Consider the following 15,261-nt stretch of genomic DNA (forward strand, 5'->3'; position numbering starts at 1 on the left):
ATAACCATAAATTGGAGGAGTTTGATACAATTTACGCAGGTTTTATACACAAAAGTTAGTCGTATTCATTGACTAACACAAGGCCCTATAAGCCGCATGAAGGAAAGATAGGCTTAAAGATAATTAGTTACTACTTTGTTGGTTACATTGAATGCTCTCATGAGTATAAGTTTTAAAATCCCACTATAAAATCTTTCTTTGAGGCGGGAATGCAAGATCCCCTGAGGAAGTTGAGTTTGGAGGGGAAGGAAACATACGGTGTGTTGTCTCTAATGAAGAACTTGTTATTGAAAAACAACAAGTCTTTGTAATGGATCTAGTAATTAATAACGATGTTATTCCTCACATCATTCAAGGACAGAACAACATTGAGATTCCTCCTCAAGCACCACTCATAGTTCAAACTCAACAACCTTAAGAAGTGTCATTTAGAAGATCCACTAGAGAAAAGAGAAGTGCTATTTTGGATTATTGTATTATATTTCTTTAAAAACATGAATAAGAAATTAGGTTGATTGAGGAATATCTAATCAACTTTAGTCAAATCATATAGTGTTCTAACCTTTTAAAAGTGGATTAATGCTATTAATGATGCGATAAAATCAATGGTTAACAATGACTTTAGGAATATTGTCAAATTACCTGAAGGTGTGAACCCCATAAGTTGTAAATGAATATCTATAATTGAAAGGGATTCAAAGGGTAATATTGAGATATATAAAGCTTGTCTTGTTGCCAAAGACTTATTAAAAGGAAGACATTGATTATAAAGAAAATTTTCTCCAGTTTCATAGAAAGACTCTTTTAGGACTATAATGACATTCATAACTCATTTTGATTTAATGTTGCATTAGATGGATGCAAATACTATGTTTCTAAATGACAACATTGATGAAACAATATGGAGCAACAGAAAACTTTGTAAAAGTGATTATACATTTATGTTGTGCAAACTAAAGGAACCCATTTGTGACTTTAAATAGATTTTCCGTCAATGGTATTACAAATTTCATTAAGTTATTACCTCTTTATGGATTTGTGATAATTTTGGTTTTCATATACCAAAATTTTAGTGGAGAAAGTTTTTCTTTTGGGTATTATATGTTGATGACATCTTATTAGTCATAATATAGTTTTATTGTCACAAAAGAATTACCAATACAGTTTTGGATAGATTCAACATGAAATATAGTAAACCAAAAAATACACTCGTTGCTAAAGGAGACAAGGTAGTCTCAAAAAGTTCCTTGTTAGTAATCTTGAAAAAGAACATATGCAAAAGATTCCTTATGGTTTAGCTGTGGGAGTCTTATGTACGTTTAAATTTGTTTTCGTCCCAACATATATAGCATTTTAGTGGGAGTCTTAGGGAGATATGTATGTAATATTGGTATGCAACACTAAAAGTAGTAAAACATGTAATGCTCTATTTGAAGAGAACAAGATACTACATGCTTACTTATAGGAAGTTTGACATATTAGAGATGATTAGGTATACTTGTGACTCTGATTTTGTGTCATGCCTAAATAACATAAACTCTACATTAGGATACATCTTTAACCATGATGGTGAAGTTAATATCTTGGTTTGAGGCATCGAACCATATGATAAGACTACTTAATTTTGTCATTGGCTTGCTAGTTGTTACAAACATTAAGAGGATATTAAGTATTTATTGTGGCAATAACTTTGTAATGTTATACTCCAATAACAACAGGAGTTCAACCAAGTCAAAGGTTCTTAACATAAAGTATTTGGTTGTTAAATAAAGAATTAAAAAAAAAACATTTTCTAGAACATATATAGGAAAAGACAGTATGCTAGCCAACCCACTAACTAATAGTTGACAGTTAAAGCGTGAGCATACATGTTGCCCGTATGGTGTTGTTTCAGTTGTTGCCTTGATTTAGTGGGAGTCTTTATGTTCTATGTTTGGATTCAAATTTCATGTATTTGATTTTTTGTATAAATAAAGATTACGATTTATATATAAGTTTACAATGGAACTTGTTTGTTTACATGCAGTATTTAAATTGTATTTAAGGACTTAAGATTGATCTCGCTAAAGACTTAAGTTGAACCAATTGGAAATGAGCATGATTGAGATCACATTGCGTGTAATTTTCATGTTTCTTGTCCATATTGATATATGTCATTGAGTGTATTGATGTGGTGGTCATTGGGGTCTAGTTACATTTGTTGTAGTGACGAAAGCTGCAATGATTTCATTATTGATACATGAGATGAACTAGATTGTTAAGGTTGAAATCTAAAGATAAATAGTATATGGATGCACGCCTAATGAATTGTAATATAATTGTAAAAATATGTAGCCTAAGTTGGGAGAATGTTGAAATTTTCTATTTCAATAATTAATTGTTGGCTAATATTATGAGACAATTATATTAGCTATGTATCATTAATGGACTTTATTTTATGTAATTAAATTAAGTGAGCTCATTAGACTACTAAATAAGATGATATATGCTTAAATGAGAAGATGTTAGTGTTGACCCATTAGAGGATAATGAGAATCTAACTAGATTAACACCCTATAAGAATATTATGGTCTCCAATATACCAAGTTGTCGCATATAGTTTCTCTTCTCCTTATCTGTCGAGTTACAAAAGTCCTATTGTGGATTAAAGATGTTTTAGTTGAAAAAAAACCATAAAACCACTTGTTACATTATTCATCGGTTGTTTGTGATTCAATGATTGTCAAAGAAAGTTTTGATTAAGAACCAACTATGAATTCAGATATTTTATTATAATTTTTAATAATGAGACATGTCGTAGATCTTAGAACTTTTGGTAAACTATTCTATGATATGTATATGTGAATTTTAGTTTTCGCATAAAGAATAAAAAATAAGGATTGAATATCAAAGATTTCCATAATTATAATCTAATTAATCAAAAAATCAATAAATAATTATTTAAAAAAGTAAAAGATATATGATTTTTTTTTGTTTGAAATTATAATGTGAGTATTAAATATATTACGGTAAAGGATATTAACAATAGTTTTTCATATATAGTATTTTTTTTTAATTCTTAACCAATATTTCTTTATCAGTATATTCTTAACCAGTATGTTTGGTACTTGGGACTATTATTAGCATTCTCTCAAATATAATCAGTCAATATTTATTTTAATATATATTTATCAAAAGTTCGGAGTACGTGGATGATAAGTTATTGAAACGAATCCTTAATATAACTGATAGGTGCTTGGCAAAAAAATATTAAAACACATGACTTACTAAATAACTAACTATTTTTATTCTGAAATAACTAATTGTATTAAGCATAACGGATTAATTTAAATATGATTATTTGCACGCATATAGTTTAATTAAATTAATAAAATTCCTTAATTATGTTCTTTCCCGTTTATTTTTATTAAATTAATAATATTCCTTAATTATGTTATTTCCCGTTTATCCTATAAAGAATTGAATTTTGAAAGAAAAAAACAATGACCATAAGGTTTAATTATGAGAGGATAGAACATAGCACAAACAAATTCTTGATCCTAATGTTAGAGGGACGTATTAGATTAGAATTTTAAAAGACTATTTTAGCATAAAAAAGTTTTGTAGATTTTAAAGATTATGTTAAAATATTATGACTTATCAGATCTCTTTATAAGACTTTTATGATAGTTTGAATTTTAATAAATTTATATCATAAGAATTTAAATGACTTGAAAAGACTTTCTAGATTTATAAGATTTGAAAGAAATTTGTGAATTTTTAAAAACACATTCAAAATTACAAGACTTAGTGAAGAAATTAATAAGAAATGATGAAGTTTGGATAAAAAAAAACCAATATAATTTTCTTAATCTTTTAATAGCTATGTTGATTATAGCTTTATGTACTTTTATAGTGACTTTTCTTGCAATAGCATCTTCTCATTCTCACTTTTGGATTTGAATAATAGATTTAAAATTATACGTTGGTTTTTTATTTTTTTAATTACTATAATTATTTCATGATAAGTAAATATAATGACATGTTTAAATAGGATGCAATAATATGCATATACTAGAAGAGAGTAGTGAGGGTGAAAAATTTGTAGAGGGTTATTGAGTTTGTGGATGATAAAATTAAGGGTGATAGTCGTGAAAAGATTGCGTCGAGTAGGTGGTGCACATAATCAATATAAGAAAAATATGGTTAGTCTCACCACATAAGACAAATAATAATTTAATTTAGAAAACAAAGGAGAAAGTGTAGAGGGAAGAAGTATATTTGACATTTTGTTACTCCAAAAGAATAGGAAAAATATATATATGACAAATGCACCTTGAAGAATATTAAAGAGAGAAGAGAATATGCGTGACGAGAGAAAAAAAAGTCTAATAACCAATAAAAAAAGAAAGAAAAAGTCTAACAAAATCTCAAGAGTTTGGATGAAATTGTTTGATAGATGTTTTATACTAAAAGGTCCGATGAAATCCATCAAAATCCTTCTTAAAAAATAATCCATGGAAATTTGTGTATTTTTTAATACCAAAAGACTTTTTATAAGTTATAAAAAATCCTAATTGAATACAACCGAATTTTGTTGTCTTCTTTAAAAATCCTAATTGATTACCACAACTTCTAGAACCAAAGTTAAAAGAAACATTTTTTGCACGGATCCTATCACAAACTTTGGTACACCAATATTTAATCAATCACCCTTTAGACAAAATCCTTTGTTAAAGTTTTTTCTTCAAAAAGATATTTTCTTTAATCTTCAGTAAATTGATCAAGACCAGAATGAGAAAGAAAGATAAGATAAAAAAGGAAGTACACTAACTTTTATATTGGTCTACTCTCTATCTCTGTAAAAGCTAATCCAATTATCTAATCCAAACCCAAATTAGATTTTTACTATGCATATAGAATTCTTACAAACAATTACAAGTAATCTCAATCCTTACCCCAAAAAAAGAGAGAGACTAACATACCCAACCCTAGGATCCTCTATGAATAAGAGCCTAAGAGAAACCTACCCTTACCCCAAACTAGAAAAACCTATTCTAACCCATCTTCAGAAATTCATGCACAAACAAATAATGTGTAAACCACACGAAAAAATAGAGTCAAAGATAGACACAACCTGATCAATCCTTTGCAAAAATATTGCTTGAATGAATGAGTGTCTTCTTTAACTCAAGAGAAATTCACAACTCACTTTTCACAATATGATCTTCATAATTAAAAATTAGAAGTTGTGAGTCACAAACTGTTTCTAAGCACTTTTTCTTCTCTTCCTTCTTTTACTAATATCAACTCTTAATTCTAGCTCATTCAGAAGAGAAGTTGTTAGAACTTGTTAGAAGTAAGAACTCAAGGTGGCTATTTATAGAGAAACTAGTTATAACCACCTGTAATCCATTAAATATACAATGTAATCGATTGTTTCGAAGAAGTAATTGATTATGTTACCATTTCATCAATCGATTAAAGTGTTCATCCCAAAAATTGGAAAACTTTCAAGAACAATGTAATCGATTAGATTCTTGATGTAATCGATTAAAGTATTCTTGATCACTTTTGAAACACTTTTGAAAGAGAAGTAATTGATTATATCACCTGATAATCGATTAAAGTAGAGATTCTGAAATAAAATCAATCATTGTCTCAAAAAGAACTATGTAATCGATTACTATAAGCTTGTAATCGGTTAAACTAATACAAGACCCTTCTCTGCAAGCTACAAACACTTGTGTAATAGATTATGATCAACCTGTAATCGATTAAAACAAAGATTTTTAACTACAAACAAAATTTTCTAACTTTAGAACTTTTCTTCTTACTCCTACTTGATGATGCATGATGCTCATATGAAATGATAGAGACTAAGATGTAACACATAATACAACAATCAGTATGAATGCCACTCAAGAAGGTTGGGCATGTAAAAGACAAAACTTTTTCAAGCTTCAAGGCTAAGTCTTCATGTTGCTCCCCCTATCTCTAACAACTGAGTTATGTGGATGGCAAAATTAAGATTGACAATCACGAAAACATTGCATCGAGCAAGTGATGAACATAGTGAGTATAAGAAAAACATGGTTAGTCTTAGCACATAAGAACAAAGAGTATATTTGACATTTTTTTATTCCAAAAGAATAGGATATATATATATATATATATATATATATATATATATATATATATATATATATATATATATATACATATATATAATACATGCATCTTGAAGAATATTTAAATCATTTGATATTCTAATCAAATACACTCGCATTAATTAAATACAACAAGATTTTTTTATATTATTTAAAAATCCTGATTGAATACTACAAGATTTTTTATAAAAAAAAAGTCTTTTAAAATTCTTTGAAATCCTAACCCATTATATCCCCTTAGTTGTGGACATGACATGCCAATTTCAGTTTGTCTAAGCAAATACATTTTCAATTCTTTATAAAGAATTTATGAAGTATATTTATTTGGACAAATTTAAAAGTTAGATTTTGGTTTAGGTGATTTTTATACTGTTATCTAGTGAGAATTAGAATTGTAATCATCTTAATAAATATTTACATTAAAGGATTCCAATAATTATTGAGGAGAAATTTTGGTTTTAATTAAACAACAACACAAATAGCATTTAATTAGGGAATTGGATATAATTTGCCTCTAATTTCTCTATTTCTCATATAGTTACTAAGTACACTAATAAGAAATTAAAACAAAAAAAATTATTATTATTATATAAGAGAGTAAAAAAAATTACAAATAATTTTTTTCTAGTTTCTTAACTAATATTTTAAATATACTATTTAATATTTTCCTTTTTCATATATCTAGAATTATCATATTTTTTTATTTAAATTTAAGAAGGGGTTCTCGTTGTTTTTGAAACGAATACTAACAATAACATGATCTACTTCTATATAAAAAATTTAATTTTTTTTAAAATTATATAATTTTTATACGTATATTTTAAAAGACTTCTTAGCCTAAGAGCACTGTAATCTCTTTTTTTCCTTTTCTTCTCTTTTTTTCGCCTATATATGCCTAGATCTAAGTTTGCTTTTCATTTGCACATGTACCTTTGCCTTTTACTTTCCTTTAATTTGATCAAATCAATTGTTATTATTTTCCCTTGAAGGCATTCACCGACTGTAAACTAAAACTAAAGCCAACTCCTGACAAAACAATTACTAATAGTTATGACTTCTAACTCCCACACTTGGCCTCTTAACTTTCTTTACCAACATAAACACAGCCTTATACAACAACACTTGCCCAACCCCCAAGAATTATTCTCTATATATTGCCACATTTTGCTCCTCCCTATAACTCCAACTACAAAAATATCTCACGCAATAACATACCCTAACACAAACACCTTCCTCCCTTAAAAATGCTGAAGCATTTCAATTTCAACATGAACATTTTCTTCACGTTGCTTATAGTTGTCACATTAGCTAGTTTCTATGTTCCCCAGTTGAAGCCTCGTCCTTCAATTACAATAGCTTTTTGCATGGTTGCAACCCTAGTATACCAATTTATAATGAGAACACCCAACAAAATTTACTTGGTGGACTTTGCATGCTTCAAGCCAAGCCTTGCATGCCTCTGCTCCAAGGAAATGTTGCTCGACCGAGCGAATCGCGTCGGCTTCCTCTCCGAGGAAAATTACAAACTTGTGAACAAGATTCTCGACCGGTCCGGTCTGGGACCATGGACCTACGTCCCGGAGGGCCTGCTGGAGATCCCTCCGAGACTAACATTTGAGGAGGCGAGGAAGGAGACGGACACGGTGCTCTTCGGGGCTGTCGACGAGCTCTTGGAAAAAACCGGTGTTGAAGCCAAAGACATTGGGGTTCTTGTGGTGAACTGTTGCTTGTTCAACCCTACACCATCGCTCTCTGACTCCATTGTCAACCGGTACAAGCTTAGAGGGAACATTTTGGCCTACAATCTTAGTGGCATGGGGTGCAGTGCTGGGGTTCTTGCTGTTGACTTTGCCAAACAGCTCCTACAGGTTCTCTCTCACCATCAAGCTAATAAATTGTTCCATGCCTTTTTTGTACTGTTTTACTGCAATCACATTCACATATATCTTCAATTAGTTATAGTATTGGTGTTAATATTTTCAATAATAATGTGTATGAATATCTCAATAATATATTGCATGTGTAGATAGCAATTTAAAAAGTACTTTTCAGTGTTGAACGTTCTTTTCTGGAGAAGAATATATACTATGTGTATCTTTTAGTTTGAAAGCATTTTTAGAAGGGAATCAGTGGAAATCCAAACTTGCTAATAGGCTATGTTTGGTTTTTTTTTTTTTTTTTTGTAGTATTCCAAAATCAGTTTGAAGGATAAACTTAATTAGTTTTGTAATACGTTTGATTATGTTCAAAATTATGTTTGAACCTTAAAATTTTGTCAACAAACTTAGTTAGCAGCACTTAAGTTGTTTTGCAAACTCAACTTGTAAACTTAAGTTTAAGTGTTTAACACGAACTTAAATTTGTAGAATATGCGCACATTCACTTAGAGTAATGATTTTTAATATCTTCTTGTTTATTCAAACATTTCATTAACTACTCGATCTAGTTTTTTTTTTTCTCTATCATATCATATTTATCATATATTTGTTTCTCTCTCTATTATTTCATTAACAAACTTAGTTTAACAACACTTAAATTGTTTTTGCAAACTCAAATTCTAAACTTAAGTTTAACAGAAATTCAAATTTGTAAAATATGCACATAATCTATTAGAGTAATGATTTTTAATATCTCATTGTTTTTTCAAACATTTTTTTAACTACTCGATCTACTTCTTTTTCTATCATATATATAATATAAATTTATCATTTTTATTTTTCTCTCTCTATTATTTCACTTACTAAGTATTAAATAAGTTTTTTTTGAACTTAAGTTTTTCATGATTATTGGAAAATCATTTTTAAAATACTTTTTTTTTCATTTTAAGTTTTTCATAAGTAGTATCATTTATCACATTGTCTCTTATCTCTTATCTATTTTCTATCTCTCAAAATATAAATTAGCATTAAATGTTGACAAAAACTACTCTAATATTTTCAATAGTGCTATTTATTTATATTTTCTTTTATCATATCACTTATTTTATGTGTGGATACTTATCTCCATTTTTAACTCTCTTCGATCCGTTAAAAAAGTGTGGATATTTATTAAAGAAATGCTATTTCTTATCTCAAAATACTCATCAATAATGTATATCATTCAAGATTTACATGTCACATTTTGTTTCTATTTGATACAGATGTTCCAAGTCATCTTATAATATCCTGGGAGACACTTGTGTATTAAAAGATGATAAATTAATGCTAGTACATTCTAACATATTATTTCAATACATTTTATTATTGATTGAAATTTATTAAAAATCATAATTTTTTATGGGTTTCATATCTCATTTAATGAATTTTTTTTCTGATTTTATAATTTTCAGTAAGTTTCAATCAATAAAAAAGTATATATTAGAAGAAATGAGAATTTGTTGCAACCACGTCACTCAAAACATTGTGATACTTTCCTATCAAGCTTCCATGTCACGGTAGTTATGAGATTTTCATCTCATTTTTCATTCATTTTGTTTTTATTTTTTTTCCTTTCTGTTGTTTTCCCGGACATTTATATCATTAATTAAATCTTTCACTTTTTTTTTCTTTCTCTTGTTATCTCTCTTCTATTCTCCCATTAATGTAAGAATACCAAAACACGTTGTTATGTCTTTCTGGATCCTCTACAACACATTGTTGTCGACTTATCGTGTCATCCTACTGCATGAACCAAAACATAAACAGGATTATAATGCAAAATAAATTTTCAAGTATGCATAACTTAAAAATATGGATCATGCTAATTAGTGACCTTAGGATGTTGGTTATGAAACTAAAAGACAAAGATATGTATTACGTAAATTATAGAAGAGCATAAAAAGGATTATGAATAGCCTAATTTTCCCCCTCAAATATTTTTAGTTAAAGTTTCTTAATCAATATTCTTAGGATACTGGTTAACATTCGCATATATATATATATATATATATATATATATATATATATATATATATATATATATATATTTTGTAATACTTTTATAGTATTTTGTTTCTGGAAAATGCATTGACACCAATGTCTTGTTATACATCTAGAAAAAAAAATAGAGATAGAAGAAAATAGCATAAATATTGAATTTATATGATATAAAAAGAAGAGAAAAATTAAGAGGGTCAAATAACTATGCTGGTGTTCACGTGTAACACCTCCAATAATAACACGTACCTACGTGGGTCATGTGTGGGGCAACGCATATGAGGGAAAAATTAATGAGCACTTATATGTGTACATCTAATATTTTCAAACATATGATCAATACTTATTATTTGTTTTTAACTTTTTTTTTTCTTATCACATTGTATCAATTATAAAAACCTATATTTCTCTTCTTCTTTTTCTCTGTCACTAAGTGTGATTTAGCATTTTGGTTGTTCAAGTATATTTTTGAAAATTAATATAAGAAGACAGTTTTAAGAATAGTTGTATGTACGAGGAGATAAAAGTGGAATGGATCAACCATTTACGAAGGACCCACTTATTTTTATGGAAAATGAGTAACATGAGAGAGACATACAAAAAGGAAATTAAATAATTAAAGAGAGAGAAAAATAATAAATATGTAATTAAAGTGAAGAAAAATAAATAAAACTAAAGTAAAAAAAATTATATATATATATATATATATATATATATATATATATATTATTTTCTCTGTCTCATTATAATTTTTAAATAAAAAAATTGTTCCAATAAATTATTATTTTTATTTTTCTATGTAATATTAATTACTTTTTTCATTCACATCTCTTAAATATTAATGATAAATTATAAAATCTATAAATGAATTAATAATGATATAAAGTTAATTTTGTAAAATTATTATTTTCTTTCATTCATTTTTTTTCTTGATATGTATAAAACAATCTAGGATGACTATTAGTTGGAGACCAAGGGAATAACTTTTTATGAGAATATATATTATATCATTTCATTTGCTTCTCATCTTCTTACATTAATATACCTTTTCCATATTTTTCTTCTTTTCTTTTTTTTCTATTATATATTTTAAAATAATTCTATTAATAAAAATCAAACTCATGTTAGCACAAGTTGTGCCTTGCCATAAGAATATACAAAATAAATTGTTGCACCCACCCATTACAAAAGGGGAAAGGCTGTGCTACTCACCCCATGTTATACCCGGCCGTATAAATCAGCGATCCATCCAAAAACACGTTTTTTTTTTTTTTTGAAAAGCATCCAAAAGCATTTTAAAACTTGTACCCTCAACATTTAATACCCACGTGAGCCCAGTTAGCATGTTATTTCTTCCAGTATTGAATATTAAAAATAAATTTATTTAAATTAATTAATAAAATTAGATAGCATTATTTAATTACAGCATTGTCACTTAAAAAATATTTTTTCTAAATTATCTTTCATTCAAATTTGATATAAAAAGCAATAAAAGGTGATACAAAATACATTTTCAATTAAACAAAGAATATTTTGACAATAAGATTATTAAATGAGATAAAATTAATAAAAAAATTATTTATATTTGAGACCAATATCTATAATTTTTTTAGCTTATATTTAAGACCGGAAAGAATATCACTATTTTATGGGGCAAAGATTTTTGGGAGTGTAAATAATACCTTATTTAAAATACACTTTCTTTTATTCATTGCAATATATTAAAAGTACAAAATTAAGCGAGAAGTTGATTAAATAAAACATGAAACTCACGATAATTTTAATGATGTTTAATAAATTTTAATAAAATAAAGAATATACGTGTTAAAAAGTTTTATTAAAAAATATCTACCTAACCCTTAAAAAAAAACCCCATTAATGTCAGAAAGTAATACCACGTTGTTGTGTACTTCATATTTCTCTTCAACAAATTGATGTTTAAATAAAGTGTAAATAAAAATAAACACGATTACAAGAATAAATTTCCATGCACAGCGTGAACCAAAACATAAACACGATTTTCATATTAAAATAAAGTGTAAATAAAAAATCACAAGAATAAATTTCCATGCATAATTTTTTTTTTGAAAAATTATAGATGAACATTCAATTTGCTAATGGACATCTAGTGAAAAAGAGATAAAAGTGAAAAAAAATATGAATTTTATAAGTAATGTGATTTGACATATAAACAGATAGAGAAAAATAAGAAATATTTGTTAGGTGTCTAAAAAAACATAAATATTTATGTGTATCATCACTTTTTTTTAATAAAATTTCCCATGCATAACTTGAAAAGTATATTTGTAATACTTTCATATTATTTTGTCTGTACCCCTACATGATTCATGGGTGGGTCTACGCACGTGATGCACATTTGATATAAAAAGTCAGTTTCAAGAGTATTTAGTTTGTATGATGAGATAGGGTGGTATAAATCAACCATTTACTAATCTAGACCCCCTTATTAAGAGTAGCTGATAGACGATGAGAGAGAGGTCTGGATCAACCATTTACAATCTAGACACTTATTTTTGTGATAATGGGTAACAGCCACAGGAAGACAGGATTCGAAAGTGGATTGTCTGATACATAAAAAAAGAAAGAAAAATAAAAAAAATGAGGTAGAAAATATGAAAGTGAAAATAAATGATAAATATATGTTAATTATCTATTTTTTATGGGAAATTATTCTTTACATAATAAAACTATACGAAAATTTATATTATTATAAGATATATAACAGAAAAGAGAGATAAATGTGGGATAAAAGGTAATAAAGAAAGAAGATAATACTGTTACTGTACAAAATGTCAACTTGATTTCTTTTTTTGCCTTTAGAATGTAACCATAGCAGTTTAAAATCATTAAAGAACATTTAAATGACTATAATATTTTGCGATACACCAAAATACAATCATAACTATAAGAAAATTTTATTTGTTATGAAACACTTTCGAAGTATACACACGAACCTTTGATTTCTATTTTGGCGTGAATTCCATCAGACTTTCTTTTTACACTATTTTTAAATTACTTAGCCAATTATACACAGCCACGTCTTTTCCCAATCCATGCAGAAATGATTGGTACGACTTGGCAATCCTCTTTCAGCATTCAATCAATAGTAGTATAATTTGTTTCAGAAACTGTCATTCTTGCAATCCACGTTAGTATTCGGTTCAAATCTATCTCGTACTAACTACCTCTGCGTTCTTCTGTAGGCACACCCCAACTCGTACGCTTTGGTTCTAAGCACAGAAAATGAAATATCAAGCATGTACTGGGGCAACAACCCTTCAATGCTCCTCGTCAATTGCCTCTTTCGCATGGGCGGCTCCGCGGCCCTCCTATCAAGCCACCACTCCGACCGCCATCGCTCGAAGTACGAGCTCTTCCATACGCTAAGAACCCACGTTGGCGCTAACGACAACAGCTACAAATGTGTCTTTCAGGTATTGTAAGGGTTGAGTATCCCTTGTATCCATATTCTTTTAATGAATTATTATTATTTTTTTAATCAAAAAAATGTTAGTGGTTAATTGTTAATTTTTTGTTAGTGGGAGATTTGAGATGATTTCTCCTCCTCCTTTCTTCCTTCACCATCAAACCAAGTTATTTTGCTTATAATACAAAAAAAATGTGTCTTTCAGGAAGAAGACGAGGAGAAAAAGGTTGGCGTGTCTCTATCCAAAGAGCTCATGAACGTTGCGAGGGATGCCCTGAAGGTCCACATCACCTCCCTCGGCCCGGTGGTGCTCCCGATCTCCGAGAAATTGAAGTTTTTGGTTAACCTAATAGAGAGGAAGGTGTTGAAGACGAAGATCGAGTCCTACATGCCGAACTTCAAGCTCGCGTTCAAGCATTTTTGTATCCACACAGGAGGTAGGGCTGTGTTGGATCGCATGCAGAAGAGCCTCGAACTCGAGGATTGGCACATGGAGCCTTCTAGAATGACACTTTACAGGTTCGGGAACACGTCGTCGAGCTCGGTGTGGTACGAGTTGGCGTACTGTGAGGCTAAGGGGAGGATCAAGAAGGGTGACAGGGTTTGGCAAATGGCATTCGGGTCTGGGTTCAAGTGTAACACTGCTGTGTGGGTTGCGTTGAACACGATCGAACCGGGGTCTGTCAAGAGTCCATGGAGGGATGAGATACATAGTTTTCCTATCAAGATTGATCCACTTCCTGTGAAGAATAACAAATAATGAATCAATAATCCAATCGTGCAAATTGGGGTTTGGGAAGTTATGGGGAAAGTACGTGGTTTGATTTGGATTATTAGGATTTATAATGTGGTAGGTTACGTATGTGCGTTATGTTATGGAAGAATTGCGAACTTAGTTTTCTCTAGCTTTAATCGATAACAGCTACATTTTGGCCTTTGAAGTGTTGTTGACTCTCCATACTTTCCCTAATTTGTACTTGTTGTAACAATAGTTTATGGCAAACCGAAAAAATTACTGGTCGAGTCACGGACAATGTCGCTTTCTTTAAGACGTTTCGTGTCACTGTCAAAAAATTGTGCAAGCAGACTATCAATCACGACGTCCCCAGGATAAAACAGCCCAGATCACTGTATAAGATTCCCACTGTACTAAGGGAACTTTTTCTAGAATTACACCCTCTTGTATGACTTGAAAAGTCATTATTATAGCCAACTGAAAATATGACTTCAAAAGTCACTATTATAGTCAACCGAAAAATATGACTTAAAAAGTCACTCTTATAGCCAACCGAAAAATATGACTTAGAAAATCACTCTTAAAGCCAACCGAAATTTTAGAGCGACAGAAAGAAAGAGGGAGAAGTTTGCCGGAAATGCATCGACTGAAATATGGGAGAGAGAAAGAAAAGTTGAGGAAATGCTTCTTAACTGGGGCAAGGAAAAAAGAAGAAAGGAGCTCTCTATATATAGGGAGTGAAACACTATTCAAGTGTTTATCCCGAGCGATGTGGGACTTGAAATCTTTTTTTCTCTTTTTTTTTTTTCAAACTTTCATCTACATTCTCCTTTGTTCTAACAATCCCCCACTTGAAATTTGAAAAGAAGATTTTCGAGGATTTCATAAAATTGTGCATAAACAAAGGTGTCATACAACTTGAACCTTTGCATAGTGAGTAAGATTCAGATTTTACTAGAGTGACTCAAAGTCTTGAACTCTATCTCCGACATCAAATCACACACAACCTTTTCA

At 29.3% G+C, this 15,261-nt stretch overlaps 1 protein-coding gene across 1 annotated transcript; it reads left to right on the top strand.

Moving 5' to 3' along the window:
- Positions 1-7,277: 7,277 nt before the first annotated feature.
- On the top strand, positions 7,278-14,538 carry LOC114412381 (3-ketoacyl-CoA synthase 20-like). Its single transcript, XM_028376239.1, has 3 exons — positions 7,278-8,017; positions 13,288-13,518; positions 13,717-14,538. Exons 1-3 carry the CDS (start codon positions 7,394-7,396, stop codon positions 14,269-14,271), a joined length of 1,410 nt encoding a protein of 469 aa, XP_028232040.1. The 5' UTR covers positions 7,278-7,393; the 3' UTR covers positions 14,272-14,538.
- Positions 14,539-15,261: the final 723 nt, after the last annotated feature.

Source organism: Glycine soja, chromosome 5 (assembly GCF_004193775.1).
Source record: "Glycine soja cultivar W05 chromosome 5, ASM419377v2, whole genome shotgun sequence".
NCBI lineage: Eukaryota > Viridiplantae > Streptophyta > Magnoliopsida > Fabales > Fabaceae > Glycine > Glycine soja.

What these genes read in the sequence shown, in the direction of transcription:
- LOC114412381 (XM_028376239.1), top strand. Translation starts at nt 7,394, where the DNA reads ATGCTGAAGCATTTCAATTTCAACATGAACATTTTCTTCACGTTGCTT. An exon ending in TTGCCAAACAGCTCCTACAG is followed by an intron (nt 8,018 to 13,287) that starts GTTCTCTCTCAC and finishes GTTCTTCTGTAG; the next exon opens with GCACACCCCAACTCGTACGC. An exon ending in GCTACAAATGTGTCTTTCAG is followed by an intron (nt 13,519 to 13,716) that starts GTATTGTAAGGG and finishes TGTGTCTTTCAG; the next exon opens with GAAGAAGACGAGGAGAAAAA.